At 41.5% G+C, this 26,313-nt stretch overlaps 1 protein-coding gene across 1 annotated transcript; it reads right to left on the bottom strand.

The window, feature by feature from the left end:
* Positions 1-20,818: 20,818 nt before the first annotated feature.
* On the bottom strand, positions 20,819-23,041 carry LOC149318125 (uncharacterized). Its single transcript, XM_089509058.1, has 2 exons — positions 22,142-23,041; positions 20,819-22,020 (listed from the first exon to the last, which is right to left on the bottom strand). The coding sequence occupies exons 1-2, from the start codon at positions 22,221-22,223 to the stop codon at positions 21,215-21,217; spliced, it is 888 nt and encodes a 295-aa protein (XP_089365184.1). The 5' UTR covers positions 22,224-23,041; the 3' UTR covers positions 20,819-21,214.
* Between the last annotated feature and the right edge of the window lie 3,272 nt (positions 23,042-26,313).

Here is a 26,313-nt window from a genome sequence, read left to right as displayed (position 1 = left end):
CAGATCTTTTGCAGTGGTTGCTGGTGGTCAGACTTCTTCTTCTGTTCCCTTATCTGTTGGAGTTCCCCAGGGCTCTGTTCTGGGTCCCCTTCTGTTTTCTCTCTACACACTGTCCTTAGGTAAACTCATCAGTTCTTTTGGTTTTTCCTACCATCTGTATGCCGATGACACCCAGTTGTATCTTTCCGCCCCTGACCTTTCTCCAAGGCTTGAACAGCAAGTTTCGTCTTGTCTCACAGCTGTCTCGCAGTGGATGCGCCATCGGCGTTTCAAGCTCAACATGTCCAAGACGGAGCTTCTTGTCTTTCCTCCTAAGTCCACCCTTCAACGCTCCTTTTCTGTCTCTGTGGACAACATTTCTATTCAACCAGTCCAGTAAGCCCGCAGTCTTGGTTTTATCTTTGATTCTTCTCTGTCGTGTATCCCTCAGATCCAGACCACAGCCAAGGCTTGTAGATTCTTTTTGTACAATATTGCTAAAATCCGACCTTATCTTTCCGCCTCTACTGCCAAGATCCTGGTCCATGCCCTAGTGGTCTCACGACTGGATTACTGTAACATCCTTCTGGCAGGGCTTCCTCTTTCTCACTTCCGTCCTTTAATTTCTGTCCAGCATTCAGCTGCACGCATTATCACATCCGCCCACCGCTGTGACCATATCTCTCTTGTGTTGGCATCCCTTCACTGGCTCCCCCTCCCTTTCCACATTCAGTATAAGCTCCTGCTGTCGACATTTAAAGCCCTCCATGGACTGGCCCCTCCTTACTTATCAGACCTTCTTTCTCCTCACCTTCCAACTAGGGCCCTCCGTTCTGGTAGTCAAGGTCTACTGTCCCAGCCCAGGATTTCCTCTGCCCCATCTCGTATTCGCCCCTTTTCACTCACTGCCCTTCACTCCTGGAACCTTCTTCCCCAACAAGCAAGAGCCATCACTTCTTTAACCAGCTTCAAAACGGAGTTGAAGAGCATCCTGTTCAGAGAAGCCTTCCCAGGCATTGCATAATTGTCGCTTACTATTTGATGTTCTTTTGGTGCCTGTTTTATTGAATCATTTCCTATATTGCTATGTATTTTATATGTATTATCCTACTAGAAAGGCCCCTTCCCCACCACCACTCCCTTTGTGTCGTGTCTTTTTAGATTGTAAGTCTGAGGGCAAGGAACTGTCCAATTAAAAAGATTGCATGTACAGCGCTGTGTAAATTTACAGCGCTTTATAAATAAAGGTTAATAATAATAATAATAATACTTAAGCACTCCCTAAGTGGTTTACCATGTGTAAGCCCCTAACAAGCTGGGTACTCATTTAGTGACCTTGGAAGGGTGCCAGGTGAGTTGACCCTGAGCCCCTGGCTGGTATTGAAGTCACAACCTTGTGGTTTGTGAGGGAGTGGCTGCGGTGCAGGCATTTAACCACTGTGCCACCAGGGTAATGTGGTAATATCCGTCATTGACAGTTTAATGCTCATCTTAACATGTCAGGGATAAAACAGAATAAGTGGCATGCGACAATCTCCCATGTCTCTTTTCATTCCTCTACTCTGGAGACTCATGGTGCATCTCTGATACAACTGTGATACACAGAAACATAGTCTGAACATAAGAAGGGAGTTCACGGCATCAGCATTCTGACAGACTCCTGCACCCTTTCAGATGTATATAGCGGAATCCATCAGGACATGATCTGCAGAGACCAAAGTTCACCTCTCTCTGCCCTTTCAATCCCAGTTCCAGCACAGTTTGCCCAGCAACTACAGACCTAGCTTACTTCTATTACTCTCACTCCCAGCTCAATTAACACATTCCTTAGGGAGTGGGGAGAGAAGGTGAATCATCTCTGCCCATTACATAGGCCTTCTTGGGTCATCCTCCTACCTCCCTTTGATACACCTCACTGGAATGTTATTGGCCATAAGATGTCTGTTCTCAGACCTTTGAGAGGTGTTGTCTCAAGTACTGATAGGTGTACTTGTTGAAATCATATAATCAAGAGTTACAGAATTGGAACCTGAATTGCTCTGTAGTCAGAGGCCATGAGCTGTAAGGGATGCCTAAGACCTGTATACTATCATAGCATGCTGGACACACCTAATCTCTAATTTCAGAACTAAACAGGATTAGTACTTGGATGGGTCACCACAGCCTTGTTAGTATTTGGACTGATTTCAAGATAATACTTTAGATCTTCAGATAGGGCTAGGGAAGAGCAAACTGGCTGAAATCTTGAATAATTACTGCTACTTGGAATTGACAATACTGGATAGATGGACCAAGGGTCTGTCTCAGCATAAGGCAGGTTCTTTTTTACCCCAAACAAATCACAATATAAACTGTGGAACAATTTTAGTGGAGCTAATCTAAACCAGAAGCCTCAAAGTGCAACCTTCCCCTGCTCATTTCTGTCTTTGTCATTGATGTAGAAATGTATATTATCTTACAAAGACTTTCTAACCTATTTTTCCACATTTAGTCAGTTTAGCTATGCAAGATGGCTTGCTGTGATTTCATGACAGATTGCTGAAAATGGATACTTATCTTCCCGGAAGCAGGAATAAATTTCACAAGGCACCATTGGAATCCAAAGAACATGTGTGAACATTTCATGGAGTCCAACCTAGTTGATCTTGGAACAAAGAGTGAATGTTGCAAGCAGCGTGTAAGGACTCTTTTTCAACCAGATGACATGAGTTCAGAGCCACTTTAGTACCACCAAACATTCATATAAAGTTGAGGTTTTTAAAATTTTCTTCAGCTTCAATCTAAGAACAATGAAGTATGTATGTGGAAGTGATGAAATGGATTTATAGAATTTACAAGAGACTGTCATAAATACAATGTTTTTCTGGACCATATTCAGCATGAAAAACTAAGATATTTTGGCAACACAATGGAATTTATTAAGCCTGATGTACATTACAAATATGTTATGTTTGGGGAAAACATAGATGGGTGTCGCTTTCCTTTGTATCTGAAATGTAATTTTCTCTTCATTATATCCATGGCACTTCAGCTTGCTTGTAGTATCCAAATGAAAGAACTGTAGAGGAAAGTTGGCTAATTTGGGGTTCAAGAATATAGGTTTTAGTAAACTGATGACAGCAGTCTGTTTAATGACCCAGTCCAAATGTCAGCACTGTCTCCAAGCAATCTAGCACTGACGCCAACATACCCCTTATTTATAACAAAACACAATAACATATAAAATCCACAAAACAGCCAACATTGTCATTTTTTTAAATCATGCTTGATTTTAACTCCTTTGCCTGATGAAGAAACCAGTGAAACTGCATAAGCTTGCACCATGTATTTTGTGTATTTTGGTAGGCCCAATAAAGGTATTTCCATTTTGTGGATTTGGGGTGTTATTGTACTTTGCTGTATGGCCAACATGGCTACCCCTGGATATGTTTTTCTTATTTATAGCAGTTTTAGAAAAACTAGCACCAACATATAACACATAGCAAATCACAGGAGAATATTGAAGATATCTTACCCAATCATGAAACAGCAGTCATTAAGCTATAATGGAAAATTACTAAGCAAGCACTGAGTAAAACGAATACGTGTTGAATTGTTTCCTTACATTCCAGATTATTATTGGTAGTAAGTGCCAGTTACTTGATGGTAGGGTTAGAATGCTCAGGAAATGCTTAATTGGCTTTTCCTTGAAATGTCTTAGAGCTTAATGGCTACAGTTCCTAGATTTCTCCTTGATTCAGAATAATTTACTTGGGCATTACAGTCAACTTCTGACTTTCCTGGACTTTCTTCTCAGCAAACCCTGATGTTTCCTTGTACTGTGGGGGCCTATTCCTCTTTTATGGAGCTTCTTTGTTATAAAATATATAATTTTAAAATTTTAAATTAAAATGTTGAATGTAAAATAATTTAAAATATTATTTTATAAATAAATGTAGTGGAGAAAAATAGTAATGCGAAAGTGTAGTTTGAAAAAAATGACCAGATACTGAACTATAGAGACAGGAATTGCAAGAGAATCACTACTTTGATGTTGGAATCTGCTAAGCCAGTAGAAACGGAGCCTTTCATCTCTTTCTTATCAAGTCATTCTTTTCTCATTTACCATTACTTTGATTTGGAGAATTCAGGAGTCATGATACTATCTACTTTGAGAACCTCCACTTCCAAGTGGCCTTTTCTCTCAAATGAAATATCTCACATACTCTGTGCTGCTGATGAGAAGAGTACTTGAAATAGATACTTAAGTAATTACATGTTCTAACTTGTTGCTCCAAAATGACAATCTGCATCCGTGCAGTAGGGTCAATGTTCTGTCACTAGTAGCTATACTTAACCTTGGATTCAGGCAACTAAACTGAACATCACCGTAAAATGTCAGATAAGTATTCCCATCCCAGGTTCCAGTGTGAATATGCAATGTTAAAGGTGCTGAACATAAACCTGATTCACAGCCCTACTGACATCATCTCATGATATGTCTGAAGTAGCATGGTGTCGTTGTGTGCCTTCAAGTTGTTTCAGACTTATGGTGACCCTAAGATGAAATTATCATGGGGTTTTCTGGGATCAAGAGTATGTGATTCACCCAAAGGTCACTCCGTAGGTTTCCATGGCTGAATGGGGAATTGAAGCCTAATCTCCAGAGCCATAGTCCAATGCTCAAACCACTGACTACATCATGCTAGCTCCCAAAGTATGATAGCACCGATTTAGTCTTTTACACTGGACTCTACGTGTTGGATCTTAATGACCTAGTTCAAAACAAAGTAGGCCCCACAAGCCTGAAGTATGTCCACTCTGCCTGGATATGAGTATTAGATCTGCAGCTACTGTTGATTCTTATTGCTAAGGGTAGCAACAAGATCACTGAGTAAGCAAAACTTTGCATGCCAATCTTGTTACAAAAATTATGCATGAAACCACATTATAAAATGAGAAAGAGCTGATATGCTTGCTTTCCAGGACAGAGTTATGTTTTTAAAGAGGCACATAGTTTCATTTTATTTCTCATGCCTCTGTTCCTGCAGGTACCCTCATTGTAACAAATTAGTGTTATTACTTAACATGATGTGGGTGTATGTCTTTTCAAATTCCTGCTTGGGCAGGATTGGCTGCTTTTATACACAGCTGTGAATTCATTTAGACTGTGAGCAACACAGACATACAGCATTTTCTCTTAAAAGATTCCAGAAATGCTTGTTGCCAGCAGTAAATTTTCAGGGCCAGATAACACACTTAGGAGGGGAAATGCACAGCTTGTGTTTATTTCAAATACTTAGCATTTTCTCTCCAGTCACATTATTTTTGAGTGACTTTCACCAAGTAGTGTGCAAGCTAACTTTATTTGTTACTGTCATAGACACAAAGCCCTTAAGCATTCATAAATGTCTCATGAAAGAACTATGGACATGCAAACATTTTTTCCTATTACAGCTGCTTCGAGATGCTGGTTTAGAAAAAAAAATGAAAAGAGGGGGAAAAAAGAAACCCATTAAGCACCTAAAAATTAAAAATAAATTATGTATAACACAGCCCAGACATACATACAAAAGCATTTTATGCCTGTGTAGTGTGCAATAAGTTCATGTCCAATAATGTTTTATTGTGATAGTCTCAATATGTTTTCTACTGGGTTTCAAAACACCTGGAAATAAAGCGGCTTCATTTATGAATGAGCTAATACATTCTATCCCCAGTGGAACAATTGTTTACCATGGTCCCTGTTATATTTTATTTTATTTTATTTTTCACTCGGTGTATGCTTGCTTCCTCAGTATTCTTTATTATCCCTGAAATATTAATGTTTAATTTTTTCTCTCTCTCCTGCCCAAAGCCTGATCTGTACAATAGTAAAATCCATGGAAGCAGAGCTCACAGACAGGTTCATATGCTGGTGAGGGTGGGAGTGAGCTTTGTTAGTATAACATAAATATCTGATACCTCCCTTACATATGATGCATCTGTATCCTGAACACTTTATAAAATAACTATGCGTTCCTCTGGACTGGAACAAACCCATCAGATTATCTCTCTCTCTCTCTCTCTATATATATATATATATACACACACACACACACACACACACACACGAATTTCACCAGAATTTGATTTCCTTCTGAGGTTTTCATCCCAAAGGAAAAGAGATTACACACACACACACACACACACACACACACACACAAACTGATCAAAGCTAATAATTTTTTTAAAAAAAATCAAATTAAGATGCTGCCTCAAGTGAAGAAATGTACAGTAAATCCAGGAAATGTATGGTAAGACATAATTCTTAGTGAAATTTAAGCTCCTCTGTAAACATAGAAATCAGTGGATCTTCCTAGAAAAGGTGGTATGATAGATGGTATGGCCTGCACTATTGCTGTCATGGAAGCATAAGAACAATAAATGGTCTATTCTCCATGCAGCTAACCAAAAGCATTTTACTGCCTAAGGCACCAGTAAATGGTATGTCTCTTCAGAATATTTGACGTTCCTCCTTTTTCTATATAAACTTGTCCTCCATAATACAATTGCCAAAAGAAGCATTCATGCCATGAAATACATCTGATGAGGATCAGGGTCTTTTCAGTAGCTGCACCCAAGCTTTGAAATTCCTTCAGACTGAAACCTCATTTTGCTTCTTTTTGTAATGGCCTTTTGCAACATCTGCTTTAGGAAGGTTTTTCTTTTTATTCTGTTGTGAGCAGTTTTAATTACAATATTTTATTGTAGGGGTGGAAACCTGCAGGCTCTGGTGCCAAATCTGGTTCTCTGGGGGTTTCCCATAACACCATCCTTGGATGGTTTTCTCTTATTTTGTCTGGGTTTATGTATTTTTAAAAGGCTGTCTAAAAGATTACCAGACTATCTGAAAAACCATATCTCCTTCCATGAGGCTCTCTGACTTTTAAATTTTTCAGTAGAAGGCTTTCAGTTTCACCACTATTACTTACAAGCCACTCTCCCTGTTGTCTTTCCACCACCAGGCAAAGACCTTTTTATTTAGGCAAGGCTTTGGTTTTTAACTCATTGTAGCAGATGGAGCTTTTAATGTTGGTTGGGGGGAGGTACTTGTATCTGTATTTTATTAAGTTTTAAATGTGTTTTTAAACTATTTTTAACTTATGGGTTTTTTTAAAAACAAAATTGTGGTCTGTCTTTTAATTTTTGTATTAATAGTTCTTAGTATTAATAGTTCTTAGTCTTGTCTAGACTTCGAATCATGGCTGACATTCTTTCTTTCAGATTCAGTCCCCACTTTGATCCTAGGTGACTTTAATATCCACATTGATGATTCCAATAACCCTACAACGTCTCGCTTCAACTCTCTCCTAGCTTCTTTTGGCCTCCAACCCCATTCCAACTCTTCAACTCATTCTCTTGGTCACTGTCTTGACCTAGTTCTTGCTGCAAACTGCGCCATTTCTGACTACCTGGCACTTGACTTTCCACTATCTGATCATCACTTAATCTCCTTTGCTCTCACTTATACTCCACCTCCTCGTCATACTGTTCAACACCATTTTCGTAACCTTCAATCTGTTGACTCTAACCATCTTGGTCAGACCCTGGATTCATCTCTCTCTTCCCTAAATCTCGGGGATTCTGCTGATTCAGCAATGTCTTTATTTAACTCCACTCTTTCCTCGACTCTTGACCATTTTGCCCCTGTGTCTGTACGCACTTTTTCCTCTAAGACTCTCAGCCCTGGCTTACTCCCATCGTTAGGTTTCTCCGGTCCTGCTCTCGAGCTGCTGAACGTCTTTGGAGAAAGTCCAAACAGCGGCCTGATTTTATCCATTTCAAATTTGTTCTTTCTTCCTTCTCACGCGCCCTCTCTATGGCAAAACAGAATTATTACAAATCATTGATCTCTGCCAATGAGAGGTGCCCGCAGCGCTTGTTCTCCACCTTCAACTCTTTGCTTAAACCTCCCTCTCCTCCTGTATCTTCATCATTCTCTCCTAATGACTTTGCTAATTATTTCATCTCTAAGATCACCACTATTCGCTCTGAGATAGTCCCTCCCGATTCTTCTTCTGCTCATAATCTTCTATTGCCCTCGCCTAACAAATTTTCTGCGTTTCCTCCTGCTCCTTTGGATGAACTCTCTACACTTCTGAACTCTTGCAAACCTGCAACTTGTTCTCTTGACCCAATTCCTACTCGTCTTCTAATCTCTATAGCTCCTTCTTTTCTGCCCTCACTTCTCCATATCTTCAATCTCTCTCTCTCTACAGGCTCCTTCCCTTCAGACTTCAAACATGCTCTCATTTCCCCTATTCTGTAAAAACCTTCTCTTGACCCCTCCTCTTTGTCTAGCTGTCGTCCGATTTCTCTACTTCCCTTTCTTTCTAAAGTTTTGGAACGGGTTGTTTATTCTCGCTGTCTTGAGTTTCTTGAAGCCAACTCCATTCTCGATCCCTTTCAGTCTGGCTTCCGCCCAAGGCATTCTACAGAGACAGCCCTCACCAAGATCTCAAACGATCTTTTACTGGCCAAGGCAAATGGCCTTTACTCTGTTCTCATCCTTCTTGATCTGTGTGCAGCCTTTGACACTGTTGATCACTCTCTTCTAGTTAATATACTTTCTGACCTTGGGTTCTCAGACTCTGTTCTCAACTGGTTTCGATCTTATTTGTCTGGCAGATCTTTTGCAGTGGTTGCTGGCGGTCAGACTTCTTCTCCTGTTCCCTTATCTGTTGGAGTTCCCCAGGGCTCTGTTCTGGGTCCCCTTCTGTTTTCTCTCTACACACTGTCCTTAGGAAAACTCATTAGCTCTTTTGGTTTTTCCCACCACCTGTATGCCGATGACACCCAGTTGTATCTTTCCGCCCCTGACCTTTCTCCAAGGCTTGAACAGCAAGTTTCGTCTTGTCTCACAGCTGTCTTGCAGTGGATGCACCATCGGCGCTTGAAGCTCAACATGTCCAAGACGGAGCTTCTTGTCTTTCCTCCTAAGTCCACCCTTCAACACTCCTTTTCTGTCTCTGTGGACAACATTTCTATTCAACCAGTCCAGCAAGCCCGCAGTCTTGGTTTCATCTTTGATTCTTCTCTGTCGTGTATCCCTCAGATCCAGACCACAGCCAAGGCTTGTAGATTCTTTTTGTACAATATTGCTAAAATCCAACCATATCTCTCCGCCTCTACTGCCAAGATCCTGGCCCATGCCCTAGTGATCTCACAACTTGATTACTGTAATGTCCTCCTGGCTGGGCTTCCTCTTTCTCACCTCCGTCCTTTAATCTCTGTCCAGCATTCAGCTGCACGCATTATCACATCCACCCACCGCTCTGACCACATCTCTCCTGTGTTGGCATCCCTTCACTGGCTCCCCCTCCCTTTCCGTATTCAGTACAAGCTCCTGCTGTCGACGTTTAAAGCCCTCCATGGGCTGGCCCCTCCTTACTTATCAGACCTTCTTTCTCCTCACCTTCCCACCAGGGCCCTCTGTTCTGGTAGTCAAGGTCTGCTGTCCCAGCCCAGGATTTCCTTTGCCCCATCTCGGATTCGCCCCTTTTCACTTGCTGCCCCTCACTCCTGGAACCTTCTTCCCCCGCGAGCAAGGGCCATCACTTCTTTAACCAACTTCAAAACAGAGTTGAAGACCATCCTGTTCAGAGAAGCCTTCCCAGGCATTGCATAATTGTCGCTTGCTATTTGATGTTCTTTTGATGCCTGTTTTATCGAACCATTTCCTGTATTGCTATGTACTTTATATGTATTAGCCTACTAGCCCCATCACCTTTCCCTTCTCCTTTTATGTCATGTCTTTTTAGATTGTAAGCCTGAGGGCAAGGAACCATCTAATTAAAAAGATTGTATGTACAGTGCTGTGTAAATTTACAGCGCTTTATAAATAAAGGTTAATAATAATAATAATAATAATAATAATAGATATCAAAGGCCCCAGATCTCTTCTGTCTTGGAAGCCAAGCTGGGACAGCCCTGGTTAGTACTTGGACAGCAGACCGCCAAAGAAAATCAGGTGCTGTAGGCTATATTTCAGAGGAAGACAATGTCAAACTACCTCTGAATATTTATTGTCTAAGAAAAGCCTATGAAATTAATTAGGTTGCTATAAGGCAACCAGCAACTTGAAGGCATGTGCTCACACATATACACATTACTATTACTTGTACTTTGCTAAATGGTTGTAAGCTGCCTTGAATCCTGTGCAGGAACAAAGGTGGGATATTAAATAAATGGTTGAAATACCCCTCCTAGAGTTTAGTTCATGGGAGGAAGAGCTATAAACTAAAGCATGCCACTATTTTTGCTTTTCACACAACCACCTTTGGAATATGGATCCCGAGAACTTAATGTAAAATTGAATTTAGCCCTCAGTCTGAGATTTCCCACCTTTGTTTTACTGAGTGCCTCAGGATTACTTTTTCTGTTTTTTATTTGTGCGGTTGGATTTTCAAATGGTATTTTTATTTTATTGTTTTATTGATTGTTTCTAGCTGCCTTGACATATTTTTGACATTTAAACATGGAACGTTCTGTCCTATAGCTCTTACTAAAACTCCCTTGCATTGATAGTTCTTCGGCCTATGATTGAAAAGCAGGATTTAACCAGAAAATTCTAAAATTTGTGGTCTCTATCCAGTCAGAGTTCTGTGTATGTTTCAGGAGGCAGATGTGTCTCCAGTTTAGGCAATGCCTTTATTTCACTGGAATTGTTTATCCAGTCTGCTTGTACATCAGCATGTATATGCATGTGTCTGTGTGTCTGCAGAGCCAGGATATTTTTTCTTCTGATCCAAGTCTGATTTGAGGCAATTCTTGCTTTCATCCAAAGTTTCCTGTACCCTGTCTTACACCCTCCTAACTTTCCAGAGAGGCAGGGACCCCATAATTGTTTTTAAGGTGGGGAGGGTTCTTCATTGACAGGCAGGTTGTTATTTATTTCTCCCACTTGCAAGGAAAGAGCAAATTGCTTTTCCCTTTCATTATCATCTAATTGTCCTCATGAGGACTCTTGCAAGTACAATGCATACATAGAAGTGTTCTCCACATGTTCATTGTTGTTGATGTTGTTGTGTGCCTTCAAGTCATTTCCAGCTTATGACAACCTTAAAATGAATCCTATCATGAGGTTTTCTTGGCAAGATTTGTAAGGAGTTTGCTATTGCCTTTTTCTAAGATTGAGGGGTGAAAATAATCCCAGTAGAAGGTGGGTTGAAGCTTTGTTGTTCATGTGCATTTTAACTGCATCCTATTAAATTGGGGGGAGTCTACCAAAAAGCCACTTAACCCAGGATAATCAATCTCAGGCTATTTCTGAGTTTTCCTAAAAGATTCACATTGCCAGCTGTGTGAATAACTGAGGTGAATAGACTTGGGATAAATCGTGATAAAACTTTTCATGCCTTGAATGTGCTTGGAACACATCCATGTCATCGGCTCCTTCTTTATTCGCAAGGCTGACACATGTGAGCAACAGAAGCCGCAGAGATGTGCAGAGATGTGCAGAGATGTGGTTTCGATAAAAAAATAGTTTCAACAACAAAGGCAGAATGCGTTAGTGGGATTATTCAGACAGTTGTGCTAAAAAGAACAATACCTGAGTAGGGGCTGAGTCAGTATGATTTCAGCAAGGTCACCCAGTGGAGTTTCCATGTGTGAGTAGGGATTTAAAATCCTGCTTTCCCAGAGTCTTCATCCAATATCATACGTCTACACCACACTGAATCACTAAGTGTAGCTTACTCACAAGCAAGTGTGCATAGGATGGTGTGCAGACAGGTATTATTATTCCTGGAGGATTCAACAACTATTTAGTACACTTCTGATTTATAATGCCTGAGAAGGCTGAACTGCATAAAAGTCTTGGTGGTCCAATTTTGCCAATTTTCAGGGGAGGTTTAGCTCCCTCTTGCCTAGGCTGGGTGGGGCCCTTAAGCCTGCCCTTGCTCTGGGGCTTGTGCAGATAGGCTTGGAGGTGGAGGCAGTTCATCATGTAGTGTCAACTGCTTTGATTATGGTTTTATCTGTTCCACTGAATTTTATGGCTTTGTTTTAACTTCTGCTTCTGCTCTGTTCTTCTTGTCATGTTTTATAGATTTACTGTGTTTATAATTGTACTCTATCATACCATGGGAGTTTTTAGTGAAAGGGGAGTGTAGAGACGTCAAGGACAAGGAAACAAAGCCACTCTCAAGGAATCAGTGTTCCCAGTGAACCAGAAGTTGGCCTTGCCTGTTAGGTAATTGCAACACAGTCAGTGCTTGAAGATGAGTTGAAGTGGGATGGGATGGGATTGCAGGGGTGCAAACTCCACTTCTTTCTGGGGAGGACTTAACAAGGAGCTGTCTTTCACACTATGAAATTGTAACACTTCAATTTCACTTTAACAGTCATGGCTCCATCATAAAGAATCCTGGCATTTGTAGTTTTGTGAAATAGTTAGTGCTTCACCAAACTACAGTGCCCAGGATTCCATCATATGGAACCATGGTAATTAAAGTGGAATCATAGTGTTATAATTATACAGTGTACATGATACTCGACTCTAGCATATATTACCAATTCTCCCTTTATTCTACTTTGTGGACTGGATGCAATATACCTCCCAGGATAGGTGAAATCATACTGCCAGCTGCCTGCCATTGACTAAATTTTTCAAGAGGACCCAGTGTTATAGCCAACCTGTAACATTGGCTCTAGTTACCATGGGCCAGCACACCTCCCAGCTCTGGAACTGGAGGACTTGGACTGGTGCCTAGCTTTTAAACACTGCTTCAACCTCACGCATTCTGGAAGCTATGAAAGAATTTCTCTTTACAGGTTTAAAGCATTAAGGATGTCTTTCTATGTCAACAGTGGCTGATATGCATACCCCAAGTGAATTTTTGCAGCCCTTGATCCCTCTTTACTCTCTGGAACACCTTTTTCTGGTTAAAAAAGGAGGGAAATGAATTGCCTCTCCTAGAAGCCACATTCACACTTAAAATAGGCTAGAGGTCCCCAAAGTTCTATAACTTTTTTTAACATTTAAAAACCCCAGCAGGTGTTGAGTATTGCAGTTGCAGATTCATAACACAGACCTACACATCTGTAACTGCATCTGTGGAAGTAGATCAAGTCTATGGCACAGTACAGACCGCCCCTGTTCCTGCTGGATTGGGGCCAGGGCAGCCTCACTGACAGCCCTGCGGCCCCAATCCAGAGTTTTTCCAGATCACGGAGAAGCAAAATGCCACTTCTCCATGGTCTGGAAAAGGGATGTCCTTGGGGCTTAATGCTGCTAGCATGCTACCGGTGTCATGGCGGCCCCCTGTGTGGATGGGAGGCTGCCATGAGGATGGCATGGTCCTGTGCTAGGGTTAGGGACCATGCAGTTGGTGCGTGGTCCCTAACCCTAGTATCGCTGCCAGGACGACGCTTAGTGGCCATCTGTACAGCGCCTAAAAAAGCTTATGCTACAACTTCTCTTGCACAGTTAGTCTCAAAGATGCTAAAAGTTCCCTTTGGTCTGTATTCAATAAGACTGTGTAAATGTCACCTCAGTTCGCCTTAAGAGCCAGCAGCTGCATGAAGATGAAGGTGAAGGAAGATGACATTTCTATCCTTCTACCCCTAGATTAGGACTCCTGCTGCAAATCCTTGTTGCAGCCACACCCACTGGTGTGTATGGATTATAGAAATGTCACCCTCAGTATGCCTTGTTGAAAGCTGAATAGATCTCTTGATCTGATCCAGCTGCTGGCTTTTAAGGTGAGCTGGGAGGAGTCAGGCCAGATGTTGCTTAGTTAAGCAGATGTATCCAAATAATCAATGGCGCGTTACAGACCGCCCCTTTGGGGTGGCCTGTAGGCACGCCTTTCCCTGTTCTATCGGGGCCTCAGTGGCCAGAACAGCAGCCGCTGCGGCCCCGATCCGCCGCTTTCCAGGCCACGGGGAAGTGGCAAAAGGCTGCTTCCCCACAGCCTGGAAAGGAGTGTCCTTGGGGCTTCAAGCGGCGGCGGGGAGGAGGAGAAAGGGGCCGCTTGGCAAACCAGCGTCTGCAAACCAGCGACGCAAACCAGGAAGGAGCTCTGAAATGGAGTTCCTTCCTGCTCCACGCAAAGGGCACATTAAGCGCCCTCTCACGGAGCGACGTCACGTCCGCGCCGCCCCATATAGAGGTGGCACGGCCGTGACGTCGTCATGGCGGCCCCCATGTGGAAGGGGCGCTGCCATTTTGTACGGATTCAGTCCGTACTAGGGTTAGGGGGGTGCGGAACCCTAGTACGGACTGAGTCCGTACTTAAAGGCCTGTTTGTAACGGGACAATGTAAGATATTGATGACCTTTTTTCTAAACTAGAAGTGGATTTCTTAACCCTTACGGTTTCTGTTTCTGTTTTCTAAAAGTCCATGTTGCCCCTGGAGGGCCCAAGTTTCAGAAAACTGAACCCTAGATTCACCACAAGTGGGTGTACATAAAATGTCAATCTTTAATCTAAACAAAATTAGCATTCTCCAGTCTGTTGCCACCCAAATGTATAAGATTATCAACTCCACCATCCTCAGCTGCTTGGAGATGATGGGAACTGTAGCTTCATCCCCGCCAACATTTCACAAATGAAAAACCAGGACACATATGAGCAACATCAACATGTGGTCAAGATGGCAAAAGGTATGGATCTGGAAGAACAGACAAGCTAGGAGAGGCTGCAACAGTTTGCCTTTGCCTGAGTCTACAGGGAATGGGGAAATTCTGTCCCTCTTCTCCCCTCACTGAATAACTGAGTACCAACTGCTTTTTGCACTAACTGAAGTAAACAAAGGACAAAAGGGGAGGAAAATGGGAGGAGATGAGACATTTTAAAAGTAGCTAAAATAGTGGGACAACAGAGGATTAATTGGGACTGTACCTAACCAATCGGGCCAGTTGGCAGGTATGGTTGTCTAGCACACTGGGAAAGGCTAAATAAAATAAAACAGATTGGGTACAGCAAGACCTATTTTTATCACTATATATTTTTTCATGGTTATTTAATCCACTAAAATGGGAAAATATGCAGCCTGTAGTTCACAGAGGCCTTTGTTTGTCCCTGGAATTCCTTCTCACCCTATGTGCCAGATTTTGTTTTTAGTCAAACATGCAGAATCAAACATTTAGACACCACCTTAATATCAGTTTCAGTGCTATTTCCCCCCTCCTGTTCAAACAGTACCCACCACTCAAAACCAGAAGATCATTTATGCTCATACTTGATTTTGTAAAAATGGATGAGTGCAGCCCCTGGGTGAAACTAGAAAATGGGCTGGATGCTTCTATAGGACTCTCCACAAATGTCCACTTAAGTCCTAGTGCATGGATGAGAAATTGTTTTTGTGTCAAGGGCAGCATTTTCTCAAGGATAAACTCTCAGGGACCACATACCAGCAACAGGTGGGGCCTGAACCAAAAAGGAGCAGAGTTTTCTTCCATCTCTACTACAGTTCCTAGATCTCAAGGACAGAGCCCTCTTCTCAGAGGAAGGAATTTCAGGACAACAATGCTGTCTTGAAATATGCATAAAATACAAAATAAAAAATCTTCATAACAGAGATAGCTTTATTGGGCAGCTAAAACACACAAAATACATCATGCAAGATTTCAAAGCTTCACTGCGTTCTTCAGCAGGCAATGTTTAAAATCCTACAGGAGAAGAAAAGTAACAATCGTTAGAGTCACGGGCTACATTTTGTCTCAGACATTACTTCTATAGTCAGTTAAGATGCTCTGGATGGATCTCAATGCAGTCAGAGGCCAGTCCCCATCTTGGCCATGTCAGGACTGTGGTCAAAAGGTAGTAGAAGATAGGTAATAAAATGTCAACTTCATCACCAAGAAAAAAGTAACTTCCCTTAAGATCCACACTGTCCCTGTTCTGAGCAAAGCTAACTGCTCCTAAACTGAGAGAAAATGTAGGCCTGTGAATCTAGCATCGTCACATTTATTCTTCTGTATGAATTTTAATATCTTTGTCTGATGAAGAAGCTAGTGAAATTTGAAAATTTACATGATGTATTGCTGTATTTTGTGCATTTTAATTGGCCCAATAAAGGTACCACTGTTTTGTGGATTGTTTGCTGCATGACCAACATGGCTACCTCTCAATATGTTTCCTTGAAATATGTGTAGATCTGTGTTCCTCATTTGTTAGACTTAATTTAAGAGAGAGAGAGAGAGAGAGAGAGAGAGAGAGAGAGAAAGTTCATAGTCTGGAGCCTTGCTGGTAGGAATTTTTGCCTATCATCTTCCCTAGAATAATTTAAATATTAATCCATGCTGAAGAGACTCAATGGCATGCTCTCTGCAACTTTGTACTCTATCATGCTTAATGACATCACCAGGGGCTGTCCCTTTTAACATCCTTCTTGTAACATCATGAGGGGTTCCCCCATGGAAAACATGAACAATCTTAGAACAGTGCTGTGACTTGTGACCGTGCGGGCATTTCAGTGATATTACAAAAATAATATTAAAAGGGACAGCCCCTGGTGATGTCAAGTTGCTCACCTCTCCACTAAAGTGTTACAGGTTTTATAATAATTTGATCTCTTTACAGTGCAGTCCTAAAAAGTCTACTCAGAAATAAGTCCCATTACATTCAACAGATTTTGATTTGACATATAAGGTTAAGTTGTGATGGTTAATAGCTTTGTCATCCCATGCATACTTACTCAGAAGTCCTATTTCGTTCAATTAGGCTTATTCACCAGGGAAGGAGATGCCATGGACTTCAGCCTACCGCTTCATATTTGTTTCTATTTATATTTCCACCTCTGAATAGATTCAGCCCACTTTCAAATCTTCTCTTGCTACCAAGTTGTCGTGATGATAAAATAAAGAAAAAACTGAATTTTTCTGATGTTTGGAAGGCAAGTATTGCTGTGTTTGCAAACAAAAATAAAATAAATAAGAGTCCCTTCACACTACACAATTATAGCACTATGATTCCATTCTAACTGCCATGACATCATCCTATGGAATCCTGGGATTTGTAATTAAGGGAGGGGTATTTAAAATTCCCAGCCAGATACCTTTAGTGTCTCACCAAGCTACACATCCCAGGATTCTATAGGATGTTGCTATGGCAGTTAAAAACTAAACATAGTACTATGATTATGTAGTGTAAAGGGGTCCTAGCTCTTTTTTCAGACTAAATAAGGATAAATTCACAATTGGCATTTAATTATCAGGACCCACCCAAGACCTGAGGTGGGCAATCTGGCACCCTTCCCCATCCCAAAATTGCCATTTGAGAACTGGTGGTAGAATAGCACCCTCCATCAAACCTGAGGGCATCATACCATGAGGTATATAGGGTCCTGCCCTCCCAAAGAGTTAAAGGCTCGGGAAGAAGAGCTAAGGGACAACTGTTACTGCTTCCCAACATCGGTTTCCTGAGATATTTGCCCTTTTCTATCTAACAGTAAGTCTGATCCTCTCTAGTATAGAGAAAAAGTGTGCATCATCATGCATGCAGATAGCGCACATCTATTTTATCATATACAGATGTCACAGGAGCCACAAGTAGCTTTGAGTTTTCCATCCCTGCACTCTTGGAAGCATGGCTAATTAAAAAATCCTCTCTGTTTTAGAGAAAGGATCCTCTACTCCATCCTGAGTAGAGAAAGAAATAGGAAGATTGGTTTCCTCCTCCCATGCATATTATGCATCAGTGCATGAGTAAACAGATTAAATCCAGATGAATGGATTTTGTGCTAGCAATATGAAATTAATCATACTGCTACTGCCTTAGGTCAAAGCTACACACCAGCTGAATCAGAGTCCCTTCCCCCTCCCCAGCTTCATTCTTCTGCCTTTAGCTACAAAGGCCAATTTGGTCACTTCTCCTCCCAAGATGCATTTGAGAATAATGAGGCAGGGAATTGCCAGAAAGCCTGTCTGCCAGCAAAGAAGGACCAGTACCAGAAAAAAAATGGGCTCTGCCTGTGTTCCCTAAAGCTTGCAGGGACAAACCTCAGAGCACTTTGGGCAGAAGAATGCACAGAATCTCTAATTTCCTTGGTTCCTGTTCATATAATATACAGTAGAAGACATGATGGGAGATTATCGCACTGCGTTCTGAGAACGTTCCATATCATCACGTGATGAGACCGTTCCTGGAACGGATATTACCGCATTAGCAATCAAAACGTGATGAGAACGTGATCAGAACGGCAGTTTACCGCACTGCGATTCCTTTTTCTTGAAACCGTTCTCAGAACGGTTTGCTATAGCGCATGCGTATTAGATCTTGGGGGCGGTGTACCAATGACGTCGCCACTCGGTGGTTGTTTTTAACCGGAAGTCGTCCGGTGACTTCCTTGTGGGGTGTAAAGATGGCGTCGGAGAAAGCATGGTTTGATCTTGTGAGCATGGTAGAGAAAGAAGAAGAGCGAAGAAGGAGAAGAATGAGTCGCATTGCTCAATCACTGGTCCTCATTTCGCGCCGGAGGGCTGCTCTGAGTAAGATTGCAGTCATGGCTGCCAGCGGCAATCTTGATATATCCAGTTGTCTGGCATGGATGGCGACCTGGCCTCGCATCCCACGTTGGTGGCAGCAACCCCGGGAGCGGACCAACTGGTGGAGTGACGAAGTCCTCCAGAGATGGGATAACGACATGTGGGTTTCTAACTTCCGCATGTCTAAAGAAACCCTTTTTGATCTGGCCAGCATCTTGAGACCAGAGCTGGAGCGTGGGGAGTCTAGATTCCGGAGTCCCATCCCGGTGGAGAAGAGAGTGGCCCTGACTATTTGGTGGCTCTCAAGCCCTCTGATGTATAGGAAGGTGGCTTCCCGTTTCGAGGTTGGAGCATCCACAGCTGCAGAAATCGCCATCGAGGTGTGCCTTGCTATGGAGAAGCTGCTGCTGAGGAAAACTATCCAGCTTGGAAACTACCACACGGTGTGTATCAATATTACTTTTAAACCTAAGACTTCTGGGTGCAAATGCATTAATGCATATCTAAAGATAGATAGGTTTTGCTTATGTAATACCATTAAGATATGTTTACATCCTGCCTTTTCCTTGTTTGGGAAAAAAAGAAAGGCTTTCAATTACCTTTGCAATTATGGGGGTGGGTTAATGATCCTGGGCTTGGGGCATGGATTTAAAAGGTGCATCTCTGCTGCTGGCTTCTCTGTTATCCAGCTGTGTTGGGGGGTGGTCCTGGGCTTGGGGCATGGATTTAAAAGGTGCATCTCTGCTGCTGGCTTCTCTGTTATCCAGCTGTGTTGGGGGGTGGTCCTGGGCTTGGGGCATGGATTTAAAAGGTGCATCTCTGCTGCTGGCCTCTCTCTTATCCAGCTGTGCTGGGGGGTGGTCCTGGGCTTGGAGCATGCACTTCGTAGGTGCATCTCTGCTGCTGGCCTCTCTCTTATCCAGCTGTGCTGTTGTGGTTTGCTATTCTGAAAAAATGTATCTTGATATATTTGCAAGAGTTGATATGTGAACAAGTAACATCTGGATTCCCCTTCAGTGTGTTCTAGGTATATATATAAACCCTAATAATTTCTATTGTCCTTTTCATGCTTTTGTCTCTTTGATCCCAGTTTCATATACCAAATAATAATAATAATAATGCATCATCTGATATGAAATATGTTAACCCACCTTTTTGATATCCCAAATTTATTATACCTTTGCCTTTTTTCAGATTATGGATGGATTTCAGAGACTCGGATTCCCACACTGCATAGGAGCTATTGATGGCACTCATATTTCTGTTTGCCCACCGCTGGGACGCAGAGAGGAATACATCAACCGCAAGCAGGGATTTTCAATTGTTCTGCAAGCAACTACAGATCACAGTGGGAGGTTTATTGACATTGAAGTAGGGAATTGTGGGAGATCACATGACAGCCACATATTTACCAATTCCGCTATCTGTCAAGTGATGGATGAAGGCTGTTTTGTGCCCGGAAATCCCACCCTTCATGTCCACGATGTAGCCATTCCTCCACTGATTATAGGGGATGGTGCCTACCCAATCAGGAAATGGCTCATGACACCATATCGTGGAGAATTAACACCTGACAAACTTGCTTATAACACCGCCCATTGCAAGGCAAGATGCGTGGTGGAGAGGTCTTTTTCGCGATTGAAATCTAGGTGGGGGTGTCTGTCTGGTAGACTAACTGTGAAAGAGGAAAATTTCATCTCTGTTGTCACAGCATGTGCCATACTGCACAATATTTGCGAGACGAGGGGAGAAGTGCTTGATCCCGATGTAGAGCCACCTGCGAAAATTGTCCTCCCCGCTTTAGCGACTAGCATCAGAGGACACTCTACAAATCACAAAAAAGAGGGTCAAACTGTTAGATCTGCAGTAACTAACATTATTTTGGGTCGTTAACACCAGAAACTGACATTATTTGATGTTTCATAACATCACCTCAGTTATGGCAACAGCATTGATCTGATCAAAACGTTTCTTCTTGGTTTACCTTTGTATCAATCTACAAATGTTGATATACATGTGTTTGACAACATGTCATGTACAACATGTGAATAACTTTACCAGACGGCAATGTTGAATCACGGTTGTTTAGATTCTTTTTTCTTTTAACTTTTTTTTCCCCAATCAGGTTCTGCTAGTGGTGTTTATATTATTGTGGGGTATAAATACCCGATTGTTATAGATTAGCTTCATGGTTTACCCAAATTTTGGAAATCTATTTTGAAGTGTTATACAATTGCTATATTGATGTTTCAAATATCCTTTTTTGGCAATATAGGAAAACAATGGTGTAAAAATGGCTTGTTTATATTACATTTATAGTAATACATCATGTTTCCTACCTTGAAAACCAAAAGGAAGGCTGTTCTAGAAACCATTGCTGAATAATGTTGCTATTGTTGTGGAAATGTTTAGGTATATTAAGGACGGTAGACCAATTTCTGAGAACACAGCTGTATTTTATCAACAATATAACTTAACATTTTAAAACACGATTAAATATCCTTTTTCTTTTGGAAAAAAACCGTCTGGTGGCTTGTTTTCCATTATGTCAACAAAGCACGCATTTATATACACTGTATATACATTAGGTGAGAACATATCCATATATACATGGTGACATACAAAACCTTTCCTTAACATGAAAATGAAATTTTACTGTGGTTCAAGGAGAAATGGTTTAAGTCCCTCTTTATCGGTCACAAAGGGCACGTAACAGGGTAAACATAGAATGCTGAAACATATCTGAGGTTTCAAAACAGAACCTTTTCCCTATATGTTTCCCTTATGGGGAAAATATTTTTTTTTTCTTGATTATCCTCCCAGTACGAGAACTGCATGGTTTATCTTGGTTTTGAACAGGTGCAACTGCGCCTTGCAAGGAAGATGTTCCTGCATTGCTCACACATTGCACGGTTCCAATGCAGCCTTCATTTTCTGGGGGATCAGTGACTGCAACAACATTCTGAACATCCCTGTTGATGTTCTCTACTGTGTTGTCACCATCTCTAATTTCACTACTAGGAGTGACAGGACAACCATCAGGAGCATAAGCAGGAGGAAGTTCATCAAAGAGTTCAGGGGAATTGTTCCCTTGACATTTCCCACCAAAATCTGATGTGGATGGTTGCTCCTGGAAATCTGTAAAGACAGCTGGGCCTGGTGTTGAAGGAGGAATATCACACGGAGATGCCCTGAATGATGTGTGCATAGTTCCTTGGGCAACAGTATCATGTTGCCCCGTTGGAAGTGCACATTCATGATCTACTTTCCTCCGGTACAGTTCAGTCATGGTCTCCATGTACTGCAACATTCTCTGTCTGTCCTGTGCACTTCTCCTTACATCTTCCTCCATAATATGTACAAGTTCCATTTCTGTCCTCCTACAGTCTTTCATGCTGTCGTGTACAATTTCCATGAACCGTTCCTGTGTTCTCCGGGTAAGTTGGGCCTCTCGACTTGCACTCTGCATTATAGTGCGCGCAATATGTTCTCCTCTTCTGGCGCGACGATTCCTGTTCCTGTTTGAACGCAGTCTTGTTCCAGGAGACAGCAATACATTGGGTGGTTCGTCCTCTGGATCGTTAGGTACTGAAATTTAAAAATTAGTGAAAATAGATTAAGCCCACAGGAAGGAAATTTATTTCTAATGGTAGCATCATGTAAAGGGTTGTAGACAAAGAATTTTCTTAGAAAAGCAGATGCTACCTACCATTGCTTGTACCGCTTGTATCATCTGCACGTCTTTCCAAGTCACCCAATTGTTCTCCAGTCGCACCTTCAAAGTGGAGCATTAAACACCAACGTTATTTCTTTTGAACACATATACAGGTTCACAATATTTATGAAGAAAACAGAGATCCAGAAATTGACATAAATTTATATATGACTACCTGCTATTTGCGTAGGTCCACTTTCCAAAATTGTGACAGGTATCGTAATGACTGTGTCATCGAGACAAGTGTCATCAGAATCTGAAAAATGCAAGGGGAAAAAAAGAGTAAAGCCTTTGTCTTTTTAACAAAATAATGTTGTCACGCACATAGCAGAAATCTTCAGGCATTACAGATGGGCAACTTGCCTTCATCACTGTCTTGTCTGGTAGTTGTTTCTTGGGTGCTTCCTTCGCCTGTGTTAGCCATGGAGGTGGATGCGGTTTCTTGATTCACATTTGTGGTTTCACCCTCCCTTTCAAAATCAAGACTTCGGGATAACCTGTTAGGGGTGATGCTAACATCCCCATGAAAGATTTCCTCTAGTTCCCTATAAAAGGGACATGTAATAGGGTTGCTTCCACTTCTCTGATTGTGTTTCACAACCTTTCTGTACTCAAATCTCAATTTTTTTGATTTAGATCTGCATTCCTCGGCAGATCTGACATGGTTCCTCTTTGCCATTTCATCAGATACAACTTTAAATTTATCCAAATTTCTGTAATTCTTTTTTAATTTGGACTGCAATTTTTGTTCTTTCCATATCTCCAATAAGGCCAAAACTTCATTGGCACTCCACACCCTCCCCCTTGCTTGTGCGGAGGCACTGCTTTCGGTCACTGCATGGCTATCCATGGCTTTCCTAATTACAGAAAGTATAAAATAATACTGTCTGCAATTTAATTATATAGGCTGTGAAATAAACTTCTGCGTTAGCACTTAGCTGCTGATGCTGGCTCTCTGCACTCCCAAACTCCCGGCACTGCAGTAAAAGCACTAGAGGGCGCAAGTCTAGTTTTGGCGCCAAGAATCCCTGCACAGTGATGACGTTGCAAATCCCTCTTCCCGCTGGACTTTTCGGAGTGGCCGAAGTTATTGGGAAGCAGTGATGGCGCGTAGGAAGGGATCCAAATGGGTCAATAAGGAGATTGATCTGCTCCTGAGAAGTGTTAGGGGGAGCGGAAAATTAAAGACGCTCATGAGGTCCCGTTCTGTACCCATTCTTCCTGTGCATAGAGAGGTAGCAGAGCAATTAAAAATGCATGGCTACAACCGCACCGCCGAAGAGGTGTACAGGAAGTTCAAAATGACGCGTGGAAAATTTTTGGCCAGTCTAAATAGTTTTGGGCCATCACCCCCCAAAGAAAAACAACCACCCTTTTTCCCCCTAATGAAAGAGCTGTGGCTTATGGCGGGGAACCATGGCTCCCAGGAAAAAAATCCCTCGGGTAAGTTTGTAGCTTTACAAGTAAGGGCTCATTGTTGCATAGTATGCCATGGAATTCCTCCAGTGTTGTAGCCATAAGGAACAGTTGCTAAAGACAGTCACTATATCAATATCATATTAGGCTACTTCCCTTATCAGTTTCCAAAAGAAAAAAACACTACAATGGACTACCAGCCCTGAGGTCGCCATACTTTTCCAACATAGGAAGGGATAGATGGGTGTACATATGGAGGATAAATTTATTAGACAACAGCATTGCCACTCTGTTTTCTTACTTTTTTCTAACTGCAAAAAGATGGAGAAATTATGATGTCCTACATTTTTAGTTGTATTATCAACCTGCAGTTTTCCTAGAGTATTCTTACTATGATCAATGCACAATTTCTGATCTAGTTATCTCTTTGATTTTTTTATATTGATCAACATGCAGATACTATAGATGAACCTTGCTGTAGTGGAATCCAGTCGGGACCATCGGCAAGAGACATCTTGCCAGAACCCCAAACTCTTGTACCCAGCTACATAACTGAACTTCAACAGTCAGGTGAATTTAAATAAATATGCATTGTCTTTTTCAAAAGAGAGTGGTGGTCATATAAGGATTAAGGTTTATATTAATAACATACATCTATATACCGGAGAACTGAATATCACGAAAACTTTACTTTCAAGACAGTAAATAAAAAGAAATATATGAACATATTGTGTTAAACAGAGAATACATTGCAATAAACTGTCTTATTAAAAGCTTTTTGTATATATCTTTTGTCTGTACAGTGCAATCTTCCTTGAAAACGCAGGAAAACATCAATCGGAAAATTGTGGGAGTACTACAGAAAATGAATGGCAGATTAAAGAAAATCGAAAATATAATTGAATTGCATCTGCAGAAAACATCCAACACTTAATTGTATTCACACATGTTTTTATTACTGCATTGTTATTGAATACAAGTTTAGAGTTTGGACACAGTACTGTACTCTTAACGTAAGATGGCTGTTATTTTGTTTTCAAATAACATGCATCGATCGATGTTAACGAAGTTATGATTGTCCTTTTTTTAAAAAGGGTATTTCTGTTTTTTTTATAAAACCTTTTTTTGACTGGCATCCAAAGTTGCATATGGTACATATATGTTGTTCCAAGGGAACCAGACTTTATTTTTAACAAGTGTGAATCCCCAATTTCTGGGTAATCATTTGTTTGTTATTACAGATTTAGAAGATTTTTTTGTTGTATTGCGTCGCAGTGTAATAAACGCAGTTTGTAATTAATAACTCACATCTGTTGCCATGCTTAACAGTAGTGTCCTTTACTTCTATATAAAAATAGCTGTTCAGACTGGCAGATTGATAATTTCTTGAATACCATGCCACCAAGTACAGGAAATACACACTGCCAAGAGCATCAAAGGTACATAGTTTCATAAAGATAGAGGTAACATAACAACCTTAATCCAGATATCAAATTCGCTTAGCTGTGAAAAGCTAGCATTCCAAACAGTCAAGGTAGATGCAGGTATGACGTATTACCAGTAGGCCCCTGTAAAGTTAGCCCACATCATACTGCTTCTGTTTGACAGCCTTTACATGTACTTTGTGACCAAGAAGTGTCTTCATTCAAACAATCCCAAATGCATGGTAGAGTGGCCATACATGTTGTTTTATACATGCAAGTAGAAATTTTCTACAAAATAAAAATCATCCCAATTAAAAGCAATGGAAATACATTGCTGTGTAAACTTTCAGCACTTTGCAAATAAAGCTTAACAGTAATAATAGTAATAATATTCAGGCAGAGAGTATTGATATACATGTTTGCTTCATGATCCATCAGCAATGGTAAGTTTTGAGTGGCAAATTGTGCAGTACTATAAACAAATTCTAATATTAGTTAAATTCTGAATATGAAATAATTTCTCAAATGCATAACAGATTACAGATGAAAAAGAACATAATTCCTGAAATCCAGAAATGATCCCTTTTGTAAAATGCTGGAGGGAGAATAGTTCTTTGAAAATAAGTTTACCAGCCAGCAATGAAAACCATGGTCAACATTACACATAAACCCACTTCCTCAGATGTAATTTTGGCTTAGTTAACACTCTTCTTTGGGCTGCTCATGCTGTTCAAAGAACCAGATCCATTTGCATATTAGCCAGCATGCTGCCAATCCCCGGCACACCCTCCATGGATGTCTATAGTGTGTGAAACTCTGCCTTGCATGCATTTCTACATGGCCCCCACCCTTTCTCCCAAAATGGAAGAGACCTTCTGGGGACACTGGGGAGGGAAGGTTTTTTTTTCTATTTCTTTTCTTTTACCAGAATGTGAGGCGGGGAAGTTCCCCGCCTCTTTTTGTGCAGGCCGAAATATACTGTCATCCTTGTAGGTCACACAGTATCAGAACAGGATCATATTGGTCAGCGGTCTTCTGGCAGCCCATTAAAGCATCTCATGAGATGCTTTAATGCTGTTCCAGAATTCTGCCCGCTGCAGGCGACTCCTTTCTTTTCTGTGTCACCCACAAGGATAACAGCATACAGCGGCATGTCGAGCTCCCATGACAGGAGCCACGACTGAGCAATTTGGCATCAAGAGCAACCCAGACCCCACACATTTCCACTGTCTTTCGTGTCATGGCGAGTATCGCCGTTCCTTGCTCTATGACATCTCTTTCTATATGGTCGATCCTATACCGTTTGTCCTGCTGCCCACAACCCGC

This window comes from Sceloporus occidentalis, unplaced genomic scaffold, assembly GCF_023333645.1.
Source record: "Sceloporus occidentalis isolate IW3139 unplaced genomic scaffold, rSceOcc1.0.p SCAF_2, whole genome shotgun sequence".
Lineage (NCBI taxonomy): Eukaryota > Metazoa > Chordata > Lepidosauria > Squamata > Phrynosomatidae > Sceloporus > Sceloporus occidentalis.
This window is presented reverse-complemented; position numbering and strand designations above follow the sequence as displayed.

What these genes read in the sequence shown, in the direction of transcription:
- LOC149318125 (XM_089509058.1), bottom strand. Translation starts at nt 22,223, where the DNA reads ATGCTCCACTTTGAAGGTGCGACTGGAGAACAATTGGGTGACTTGGAA. An exon ending in TACAAGCGGTACAAGCAATG is followed by an intron (nt 22,021 to 22,141) that starts GTAGGTAGCATC and finishes TTTAAATTTCAG; the next exon opens with TACCTAACGATCCAGAGGAC.